The sequence below is a fragment of the Dryas octopetala genome, chromosome 4 (genome assembly GCF_963921425.1).
Source record: "Dryas octopetala chromosome 4, drDryOcto1.1, whole genome shotgun sequence".
Lineage (NCBI taxonomy): Eukaryota > Viridiplantae > Streptophyta > Magnoliopsida > Rosales > Rosaceae > Dryas > Dryas octopetala.
In genome coordinates, this window is record NC_141369.1 from 13198315 (window position 1) to 13210499 (window position 12185).

General features: G+C 34.5%; 1 protein-coding gene across 2 annotated transcripts; it reads right to left on the minus strand.

The window, feature by feature from the left end:
- Nucleotides 1–414: 414 nt before the first annotated feature.
- LOC147286989 (diacylglycerol kinase 1-like) lies at nucleotides 415–11858 on the minus strand. 2 transcript variants are annotated; one of them, XM_086241823.1, is made up of 12 exons: nucleotides 10616–11856; nucleotides 10062–10239; nucleotides 9758–9913; nucleotides 9476–9604; nucleotides 8653–8732; nucleotides 6611–6722; nucleotides 4500–4545; nucleotides 3242–3293; nucleotides 2308–2379; nucleotides 1745–1817; nucleotides 1530–1628; nucleotides 415–856 (listed from the first exon to the last, which is right to left on the minus strand). In XM_086241823.1, exons 1-12 carry the CDS (start codon nucleotides 11728–11730, stop codon nucleotides 566–568), a joined length of 2403 nt encoding a protein of 800 aa, XP_086097949.1. In that variant the 5' UTR covers nucleotides 11731–11856; the 3' UTR covers nucleotides 415–565. The 2 variants fall into 2 exon arrangements, 1 of the variants encoding a protein (XP_086097949.1); XR_015121925.1 differs by having other exon boundaries at nucleotides 814–856; nucleotides 2312–2379; nucleotides 10616–11858.
- Between the last annotated feature and the right edge of the window lie 327 nt (nucleotides 11859–12185).

Sequence of the window (12185 nt, forward strand, 5' to 3'; positions counted from 1 at the left end):
ACGTGATCCATACATTTGTATGTGTGAACCAGAGGGTGCATTATAGAGTTTAGAGAGTGCTACTGATCATGAGATTAAGTAATTGCAACTTCTTTCTAAACTCCCAAGAGAGCCAAGACCAGTCCCAACTCCCAAGAGTGCTACCGAAGCCAAGACTAGTCCCCACTCCCAAGAGTTCTACCGAAGCCAACTGGCATTGAATTAATCGAATCCATATTTGGTTGACAACGGACACAAGCAGGCCCAAGAATCCAAATAAACCCAAGGAACAAAGAAACTAACACCAAAACTTGCACCCATTTCTTTTTCTTAAGCCTGCTAGTCATTCTTCTTTCTTTCAATTTCTTTTTCCATCTTTATTGTTTTCGTATTTCACTTCTGATCGATTAGTCCAATATATAACAAACAAAAACAAAAACAAAACATCATCTTTAACCTCTTAGCTAAATAACATGGCCAAGAAACCTCTTAGCCAAATAAGTACAACCACTTAACTAACATGTTAACCACTTGGTTACAATAAATCAATTTTTTTTTGTTCTAATAGATTACATCAATTAAACATCTAAGGGCTAGGAATAGAGCTAGGCCGTTTGAAGGTACTTGTTGGACCAAACTTGCTAGGTGCTTGAGCATTGTTATCATCACCTGTTACAACAGCAGAGGGCTGTGATGAGTCATGGGGATTTCTTTTTGCTGGGCAATCTGGTTTGGCAAGAATGTTGACTTGACCGTGGTAAGAGATTTCAATATTAATGATACCATCAAGTGGGATCTTTTCCCATCGTGTTCCATCAATGCTCATGGTTACAACCTCTGCTGCACCCTCAATGAACTTGAATCGAATGCCTTTTACCTAACAGAGAAAGGGGGAAAAAAAAGCATAATCGATCATCTTTTGAATCAGATGCAAGAGAACAAATAAAAAGTATTAATCCTTGGTGACTGCAACTGGAGAATTCAAGATAAACTAGATGTAATGCTACCAAAGAGTAATTTGGTAGCACATTGATGGGGCATTTAACGACATTCATATGATGAGCCTAAGACATGTGCTACCATAAGTTCCTTGTAAAAAAAAAAAATTATATTTGGATTATACGATAGTGGCAATAAGACTGATTAAGAATAATAAATTCTTAGAAAGGAAATACAGATGTGCAAAGAACAACACAAGATCAGGTTTACTACTAGACCAGGATCCCCCACAAAACATAATAAACTATTTATTTTGTCAAGATTTTCTAAAGCACTAGCATTCAAACTTTCAAAAATTTCTTATCACGCAAGATATAATAATTGAATTCAGATGTACATTTCAATGCAGGATGGGCTTAGAAAAAAGTGTCTTTTTTCACACACTACAGCCACTGATGCACCCCAGGTCTTGTTCTTGTCTGATGCATACGTGTAAATTTTTGGGGTAGTCTCTTATAATTTCCAGTTTGAATAGTGTCAATAACACTTCGAAGTCTAAAGAGAAAGAAAGCAAGAAGCAAACTAAACACAAATTTGAAATGATGTATGACCTGACCAAGGAGAATACGATCATTCTGAGGAAGCAAAACATCTTTCAATCCAATAATTTCAAGAAGTCCATCATCTATGAATGACGTGTTCAGGTGGCTCTGTAATTCGACATCAACCAAGAAAATTTTTACTAATGCGCACAAAAAGTAACAATGTTGAATTCCTGTTTTCAAATTTAAAAACCAAATACAGAAAAAAAAAAAAAAAACCTCACTTCTCGCTTTTTCTTCGCATTTGGTGTTCCCCAAGGAAAGCGAGGCAAGTTAAGACAAACAATTGACTTGATGCTGTACACCAAAGAGACAAATTCAGAATGATGATACTATGTTTGCGCATGTGCTGATGTGCATATGTGGATATGTGTGTGTATGAGAGATAGAGAGATCCTGTAAAAGAGACAAAAATTAAGAATGATGATACTAAGTTTGTGTGTGCGTCTCTGCTGTCCATTTATCTATGCACAATTGCATGCGCAATTGTTTTATTGATTATTAATAAACGTATTGAAATTAGAGAGAAATTTCATCTGTTTTGATATAAACATTCAAACTTGGGGAAAAAATAAAAATAAAAATGACAAAAAGAAGACCAAAAAAAAAGTCAGAAAACATTTTGTCTTCATTTGATTATACAAAACAGTGAGATGAGAGAGAAAGGAAGCATGGTTTATCACAGCATTTTTAAGAAATTAAATTACACAATAGAATAATATATTAAGATGTAGGTGTTCCAGAGTGGAAACAATAAATCAAGGTAAATGTAAATTTGATAATTTACCCACTAGGAATTTTGAGTAATTCCCACAAGCCATGATTCATAACCTCTACTTTTGCAACTGAGCTGAAGGTCCTGCTTGCGGGAAAAAGATATTTTTAATACTAAAAGAAGAATATACTAATAACAAATTACATTAAATTAGCAGGATTGAATGCCGTAAAGATTTAATATCAATTATCATTCATAACATTATGTATTCAGCTTGGCTTAAAATATAAATGTACCAAGATTCAAGTGTTTAGTTAGGGTAACTACAAAGTAACTACAAAATAATAAATAAATAAAGCAATGCTAACTACAAAAAAATATTGACCAATAACTTATATTTTCACAATTTAAATATTAAATGGATAAATAATGAAAGCACAAGTGGCAGGCAAGAAAAAGGCCATGAACACGCATAATTTAGTCAAGATTGAGACAATTTAGTAATTACCCTTCAATTTGTGTGTGTTTCATGTTGGCTTCGAGACAAAGACATCAACAGAGTAAAGTTTTGTTAGTAAACACGACAAGACCAATCACAAATTCTATGAAGGTCATGGTGAAACCTTATTATGATTAAAGCTGACATTAACATGGTCCAAACAGGGGATTCCATTGTTTCAATGGATTTTGTTGAGTGACTTGCATGCATAACTTAATAGTTAATAGTAACACATTAATATTCTTAACAAAAATAAATACACAATATATAAGAAATTTAGAGTTACAATTTAAGAAATTTGGTGCTTGGGATCATGCATTAGCCACCAACATGACTACATAGATCTTGTTGATTTCATTTGATAGGAAATCTAATAATGATGCTACTGTGAAAAGATGCTTGAGCAACAAACAGAATGATAGTAACACAATCATTAAGAGTTACACAATATATAAAAAGAGTCAAAGAGCAACTTCTAAATTACATGAACAAAAGCTAAATGACTACCTTGCAGTAGGATGAAAGCAGTAAGCTCCATACCATCTTGGACCACCAACCCCTATAGAAAAATAAAAAAGACAATTTTGTTCACAGAATCTACTTATACTCTGTGATTGATTGAACAAATATTAAGATCATTAAAGTGGAATATCATAACACCATCTCCAAATATAGTTTTTTATCTTAACGAAATGAATTTCTAGACCCATGTCAAGGTGATCCGATATTTCTTTTCTAGTTTCCTTGTTAACTTTCTAAAAAGAAAGAAAGAAAGAAAGAATCACACATGCGCACACAACAACCTCCCCCTAAACAAACAACAAGAGCATAAAGTTACTAAAACATCCACATGCAAAAATTTAAAGTTTATATGTTATGGCAGCATGTCCCAGCAGAGTGTGAATGATAAACTACCAAAACTACCATGTGTAATAAAATTGCAAAGTCCATGCAGCCATCTTGTTTCATTAGACTTTGATTAAAGAAGTCTTCTCTACTGCCCATTAATTCTCCGCAGAATCAGCCCTTTACCTTTACTGTACTCCCATCAGCTTCTCAGAATACCTTAGATTTGTAACCAACACTTTATTAACCACAAGCCATTATCCAGACAGACCAAAATCCCTAAAATAGCCATTAACCAATTCCTACAATGTAACTCTCAATGCCCTGCAATATTCCAGCCATTGTAGCTTAGCCTTTCAACCATAATCTATTTCCCAACTTGTACAACCAAAAAACCAAATAAGTGATTTCAAGTAGCTATTTATTATTCAAAACCAGCTGAACCTGTGTATGAATATATGGTGTTGAGTGTCCTACAATAGACTTTTAATTTGAAAAAATAAGCCACCCTTTCTGCCACTACTGACATAGATGAAACTTTGTGATAACAAGGTAAAAGGGAGAAAAAAAAAAAACTGCAATATTAATAAAACTACTGAGCTGTTGTCAATTCATAAGTATAACCCTATGTCTCACAACTCATTGTAGAGAATGTCCTAGTACTTCATCATTGCCAGGTAAATGATAATGCTGACTTGCGCTTCAGCAGAGCAGTGATGTGTTCTTTATGTTTTGGAAAGAGTGATGTTCAATTTTCTTGACTTCATGAAATTTGAACACCCTTTTTCTAGATTGTCCTTGATAGTTATATTTATATATGATACATGTATATATGCTTGAAAGAAAGGGCAAAGATGATAGGAGTAAAACGGAAAGGAAATAAAACGAACTTACAGAGAAAACTAAAATGAACTCTTACCCAAGCTGAAGTAGTTCCAAAATCCTCCGCATAGTGTGGGATTATCCTAAGAAATGAAAACAAATGAATAAAAATAGAAATTGACACAGAATCTCATAAGCAGATTGTTAATATGTGTAGTACTGATTTCAAATAGGAAAGTTATATGAACTGATATCCATGCATTTGGCACGGATATGCAGAACATCATGATGATCACCACTCCCATGATCACGTTCATGATCCTGGTGTTTCTTCTGTCAGCATAGTTTGTGAAGGGAACTTAGATCTTGAGAAGGTTGGCTCTCTACTTCGTTTTAGTTTATCTTTAATTATATATGGGAACTGCCTTTATGATTCTAGTAAAACCTGTGGGTTTTGTGCTGACCTGTTGCCTAGGAATGACACAAGAATACATTCTATGGCTAGTTTGAGGAGTTGTATAGTTTAGATTGTTTAATTTGTTTGTCTGGAAAAAACTAGAAACCTGACAAAGATTTTACTGATGCTCTCTTAATATTTTTTCAGGCTAACATATGGCTGGGTACGCTGTTGTTGGAACGGAGCGAGGACATATATCGTATGAAAGGTCTTCTATCTGTTCAGGGTATGAATGAGAGATTTGTCTTCCAGGTGAGTTTATACATGAAGTGCTGATTATAATCAGATTGATATTTAATCAACCCTGGCTGCTAAAAATAATTATTTAATCATCTCTTTAATCATTTGATATTCTTCTTGCGTGTCAAGTTCAGCAAAAGTTTATTTTATCATTCGTCTGAGTTGCTGATGCTGTTGATGCAGGAGCTAAATATATAGTTCTGAGAAATCTTAGTTAATGTTTTTTGTTCTGTATGGTATATTCTGTAATTATTGTTCTGTTGTGTAACAGGGAGTTCATGATATATTCCAAGGTTCACCTGATCGGCTGTGGGGCCCGGATGAGCCAAGAACAAATAAGATTGTTTTCATAGGGAAGAACTTGGATGCACAAGATGGAGTTAGAAAAGGGTTTTAAAGGCTGTCTACTATGATCACTAACAAATTTTCTTATTTTTATTTCTCCCTCGTTTGTCTATTGAACATTGAACCAGGGATGATTGAACCTTAATAGTGAATGAGTCATGAGTGTCGATCAATGATTATATAATTGTAAGTGCTTTTATCCTCTTCAATAACCAATATTGATTTGGTGGGTTGTTCAATTTTTCATAACCAAGTTCATACATGCCTAGGCAACAACATGACATGTAACCAAGCACTTGATATCAGAACCGTGCCTCTCATTAAAACCTCTAATCCTTATAACTATTTAGAAGACTTCTCTTAAACCAAGATGACTTGCAACATATACTTAAGTCTCTAACAATTTGAGGACAGGAGGTGAAGTCGAAACAATATGTGTTCATTAGCATAGAACTACATGATTAATTGAGGATCAATAGGGTGTTTGAAATTTAACACGAATATAGAAAAAACTACCTACCATCATAGCCTCCAACTACAAGGCTATGTGAGGCCCACTAACCCTTATTGGCCTCTCACTTCTGCTATATTTTTACTTGGGCACATTGATGTCCATTTGGACAATCCCCACCACCTAATTCACAATCCCCAGCTTTGGGTTGTGACAGTGGGGCTTGCTTTGGCAGGATTGAAGCAAACATGGTGGGGTCCATACAGTCCCCAAAAGTACTGTCATCAGCATCTGCCCGCTGCTAACATCAGCAGATGCCTCTATACCTTTGTGGGTCAGTCAGTCCTCTATAATGGATTGCTCTATTGCCAAAGTGTTGTTCTATGAAGATATAATGTTCGAAAGATGGAAAAGGAACAATAGAAAGAAGAAGCAGGGTTAGGAAAAAGATGTTAGAGTAGCAAGTAACAACCATGCATCTCCACATACTGAGCTATATAAGATTTAAGTCAAAGTATGGTGAATTCCCTAAGTTCACCACCATCATCGTTTTTTGAATATCTCATTTGTGTCATGGTCACAGAAAATGATAGGGCCGTTGAGAACATAAGATAAAACTCAAAAGAAAGAAAAGGAAGATCTTGAAGTAGTGTTTCTAATGGATAGACTAGAGAAGATAAATATAAAGAAAACAAAGAATTGAGCGCTTTGTTACCGTGTTGTGCATGACTTCATCGTGAACAGGAGGAATTAAATGTAAAGAATGTGGTATTTCTGGATGAGCTGTAGAATTTTGGGTGGCTTTCATCTTAATGAGAATATGCCAGCTGAAATCCAATAAAAGATCAAATAAGATTACCACTATACAGCAAGAATATAACAAAAATGCAATACGGATACAAACATAAGTTTCTCTTCTAATTTATCACATCCAAATTACCCTACTCATAAAAGTTACTTATAATGTAAAAAGCACGACCTGAAAATAAGTAAATAGGTAACAGAAAATAAACTCAATGAGAAGCAAACAATGAAACAACTCGAAGAAAGGTATTTGTGCTGAAAAATAAATAATTCTACCTAAGGAAAAATATGCAACATACTCCAAAAAATTCCCTAGAAAAGCCAAAAGCATGTTTTTAAAATAAAATTTTCATAAAATAAAATAATTTCTCCTCAACAATATAATACACTAGCAATTCATTTTTGTATTCCTTGACAACATAGCCAGAGATACAGGCCAGTTTGCAATCTGGAAACAAGATATATTCATCCCTGATCTTGAAAATTCATAATACCTGCTTTTCAAATTTGAAGACGTGGGCCAGAGCAAGACCACACCTTTAACTTAAAATATCTCAACTCTTTTTTCTCTCTATAAATCAAAATCACATGGCATTATAGCAACATAGGCTTGGAAAGTTAAATCAGAGTAAAAAAATCATCAAAGAGAAAAGTAGAAGATGATTAAGTGTGATTTGCATTGTAGGCCTGTGTTGAACTATCCTGAAAACTTGACTTCACCTTTGCTTTCTATTATTCTCCTACCAGCCAACCAAAAATTGAATATATGTACAAGTCTAAATATCTGTTTCTTTTTTTTTTTTTTTTTTTATAAAGGAAATCAGAAGTAATACCGTACTTCCTTAGGAAATATCTACTATTTTTTGCACCAATCAGTACCAATTCTATAGCCTTTAGATGGCACTGGGTGGAACAACTAGAACAATGAAAACAAAAGTTCGTTCAAAAGTTCTGAAAACTTCAGAAAATTCTGGTTTTCCAATTCAAAAGTTCCAAAGAAAACCTGGTGGTCCGAAATATTCTGAACTTTTAACATGTTTATGGTCATTATTTCATACATGTCCTGATTTGTTAAGTTTATTCTAACATGTTTAATACTTACCAATACCAAATCATACCGAACACCCAAATATCCACGAAAAGAATATAGTATAACCTTTCAATCTGATTGTGTTTACTACAAAATATTGAAGTTAATTTTTTTTTTTTTTTAAATAATGAAGTTAACGGAACCATATTAGAGATTAACAGATTAGTCCTGTGATTACAAAAGCCTTTTATGATAATAATATTCCCTATGATTGGCTCCTTTGTCAGTTTGTGCATATAAAAAGTTGTTTCATCATGTTTGAGTTGCTTGACAATACATTAAGCAATGCAAATCTATGGTTATACATATTATGATTTGGATGTTTTTTATATGATTGAATTGCTTTTCTCATTTTTGTTATAATTTTTTGGTGTTCCGTTGATGATTCTGTTAGAGTAGTTTCAAGTTTAAAATTCCAAATGTTTTACAATGATTGTCTGGAAATTTTGAATAATTAAAAATCCACATTTTTGAATTTGGAAGAGTAACGGGAATGCAAAATTTTGGAACAGGAATGGAAATGCCTTTAGGAATTCCAAAAAATTTCAAAATTTTTCCGAATACTTCTCTTCCAGTCCCATCCATCCAAAAGCAACCCTACATATGTCCCAACACTATTTAATATCTAAAAATTCTAAGCTACTAATTCTGAGAATCATACAAAAATATACTAAAAAAGCAAGTTAAATTGAAAAATATTTCTCATGGAATGATCTATCAATATTTTCTCTCAAGCAATGAAGCTGGAAGAGGTTCCTGTTCTTTTCTGTTTACTTATTTATTTATTTATTTTTTTAAGTTCTAGTACTTTTCAACAAATGCCAACTTATTTCCTATAAGAAAAGAATAATAGGAGTTCCAACCTGTCTGTTTTCATCAGTTCTGCAGTTGTTACTTCCCTCAGGAACGATGTCACTGATTGACGATCAGCATTAAACTCCTTCTGAAAAAGCATCTTAAATTAAATGATGCATGCAATGCCAACCTAGCAACAACATAACCATGCATATACATATTGTTAACGGAGAGAAGAACAGGAAAGTGAAAAATGAGGTAGCTGCTACTACTCTGCAGTTTCTTTCAGAGTACGGTAAGAAATTATAAAGAAGTTATAGGCCTTATTACTCAATCTAAAGCATGATTACCCACCAAATGCAGCATGTTACATATTATTTTGTCTTCCAAAACGTTATTATTAAAAAAAATCTCGCCAATTTTTCTTTTTTAATTTGACCTAGACTAATATAAGTAGTCTCTCCATCAGTAGAATCCTATACAAAACAAATACAGTCCTTGGTACTGATCTTTCCATGAAAAACAATTAACGGCATATGGTATTGGTACATGTTATGAATATGAAAAAAAAATACTGGAACATAGTGACACATTAGTAACACATATATCTGTGTATGCATATATTTGTTATGAAATCATGCACAGGAATCATGTCCTGAACCTTATGTTAATAAGAGGAAAGCAACAAACTACGTATTTTATGCTATCAATCAATAAATAGCATGCCAGTTGGACTAGCACTTGTCACCTTTGGCCAGTAAAGTATCTCACCAAATGCCTAAGTCATTGAAAACGCTAGCAAGAAACCAACAGCCATGGCCCATCTATGATTATGCTGTTGTTTCAAGTTTCAAGTTCATTTATGTCTTGATAAACAAATATATGTCCTACCCATCCAAACGAAAGTGGGATGTTATCTTCAGTTCCCTGTGGTATCGTAGCAATGGAGGGTGACTCTGGTAATTTTAGATCACAGATAACTCCCAAAATCCAGTTGGCCACAGCATCCCCACCAACAATCTGAGAAGAAATATATGTTAGAAAGTTAGCCACTGCACACCCAAAAAATTAATTAAAATAAATAAATAGTTGAATTCACATTAAAAATGAAAAAAAAAAAAATTTGTGGGCGCATTACACATATTGGTACATTTAATTTAACATATTACTCACTATAATTTTCATCCTCTTTTGAATATCATCAGCAAAACCATATTCTTTCTGCTTAAGCTTTTCTAGAGTACCATAAGCCTCCTTTAGCACACTCTCAGGATTCTGTGCCTTCACTTTTTTCTTAGAATCAGAATTCTCTTCCAGAACAGCAAAAACCTAGAAAAGAAATTATATTTTTAACAAACTTGGATCGAAGTTGGAAAGACAAGCATGTATACAATTATAAAGGTTAGAATTTCTTTTTGCAAACAATTATATTGAAGTGCTTCTTCTCACGAAGCGGCTATTATCAAGAAAAAGATACCTGCTTTTTATTAAGACGGTAGCAAAATTCTTCAAAGAGTTTTTCTCCAAGCTGTTCATTTTTTAAATCAATAAACACTAACACTGGGCACTCCGGTATATGGACAGCAGGTTTAACATCCAAATCAGGTTTCAGCAGTTCATCAGGTATGTACATCTCCTTCAAGAAGCGATTGGACCTACAATTCCATTTTCAGTTTTCTTATTGCATGTAAATTCGAATTTTGGGGGTCCAGTACTTAACACAATATCAGAATCACCCTATTTATTGTCCTTCATCATATGGGATTATTCCTAAGTAAAAGAATTTGTAAAATGTTCGAGATAGAGCAAGGTAGGACCTAGCAGATAAAGAAAGTTTAAGCATCATATAATACTAAGTATAACAACCATACTATTCTTAGGACATGAAATTCAAAATTTTATGTAAGACATTATCAAAATAAAGGAGTTTAATGATAGAATGAATACAAAAAATCACCTATGCATAAATTAACCATCAAATAAAAAACTAAGAAAACAAAAACCATGAAAAAAAAAGGTTGAGAAGAATACTCAATCTCACGAATCTGTTCGGGAATGATTTCTGCAAGTGTCTTAGCAGCCAATGGTAAACCATGACATTGATCCTTAATTTCCTCCTTAATCTTTTCCAAAGTTTCGCGATGTGAGATGCTTGAAAATTCCTTATCATTCTTAATTGTGTCCTCAAATATACACCAGCAAATTTCTTTGTCCGAAGGCTTAACATGAATCAAGTAATTTTGTTCCACCAGCTTTTCAGCCACTTCCGCTAACCTGCTAGTAACAATGACCGCACCCCCACTACCCTTAGGCAATCCACGCCACAAGCGATCCTCAATGTTAATGTGCCGCCGCCACACGTCATCAAACACAAGCAAATACCTCTTACCCGACAGAAGCTGGTTGAGCCTTTCCAAGAGCTTACCAAGGCCAACAATCCTTCCATCTAGAACATGTCCCAAATGATCAAGAATACATGTCTCAAAACTAAACCTACTAAACTGTTGTTCTTCTTCCCTCATACTTGAAAAGGGTAACCAAATTATAGGACTAAACTCCTCCTTCACTCTCTCCCTCTCCAAAACCTTTTGCACCAAAGTGGTCTTCCCCACACCAGCAATCCCTACTACCCCAATTGCCGTAAACCCAATACGGCTCGGACCCCCTTCTTCAAAGAGCAACCTCTCAATCCCCTCTGCCTCGTCATCGAATCCAAAAACTTTCGAAGAAAGTTTAGGTCCGGTCTTCTCCGGGGGATTCTCAATTTCTTCTCTTGGGGCCTCCAACTTCTCAAGCTCCCGTTTTATTGCATCCAGACGATTCTTCATCTTCTGGATGAAAATGTATGCAAAAGGGTTGATGAGTAAGAGCTTCTTGTTAAGCTCCTTGCACTCATTGGCGAAGATTCGGCACTCGGCCAACGCGTCGTTGAGGTCGTAGAGCAAACGAATTGTTTCAGAGTAGGAATATCGTTCAGGCATTATATCAAACTCTTTGACGACACTTCTGATTGATTTGAAGTTAGAAATGAGATTTTTGATGGCTTTGAAGTAAGAGATGGGAATCGAACCTGATAGCTCAGACTCTGCTTCTTGAAGAGACTTCGAGAACTTGCTCCAGAGAAACTCAGCAACGTCCAACGCCATTGCTTACTCCGATTCTGCCAATCGAGACGGAGCAGAGGAGAATCCGCCTTTGGTTTTGGTCAGTTGGTCGAAACTCAAAGCACACTCAAGGTATTGAAACCCAGCATCGATACCGGGTTGACTCGTGTTTCTTGCAGTCGCCTTCTTAATTGCAAAAGGGAGGGTATTACAGTTACAGTACAGTCGTTGCATATTAACGGTACGTATGACTGTATGAGTCAAAATCAATAACATAACATAGCACATACTAGTCATAGTATGTAAATTGTTTAATACTATTACTAACATTCGTGGATGTGACTCTAAATTATTGTAATTATGCGTTTTGCGTTATTTTATTCATTTTTGTATGTACATGTAACTAAAAATGATACAATATTTATATAAATATATTTTGTTTTTGAAAAATAAAAAGGGCGCCGTTATTTAGCCTCAACTAATTCATTTATAGCCCC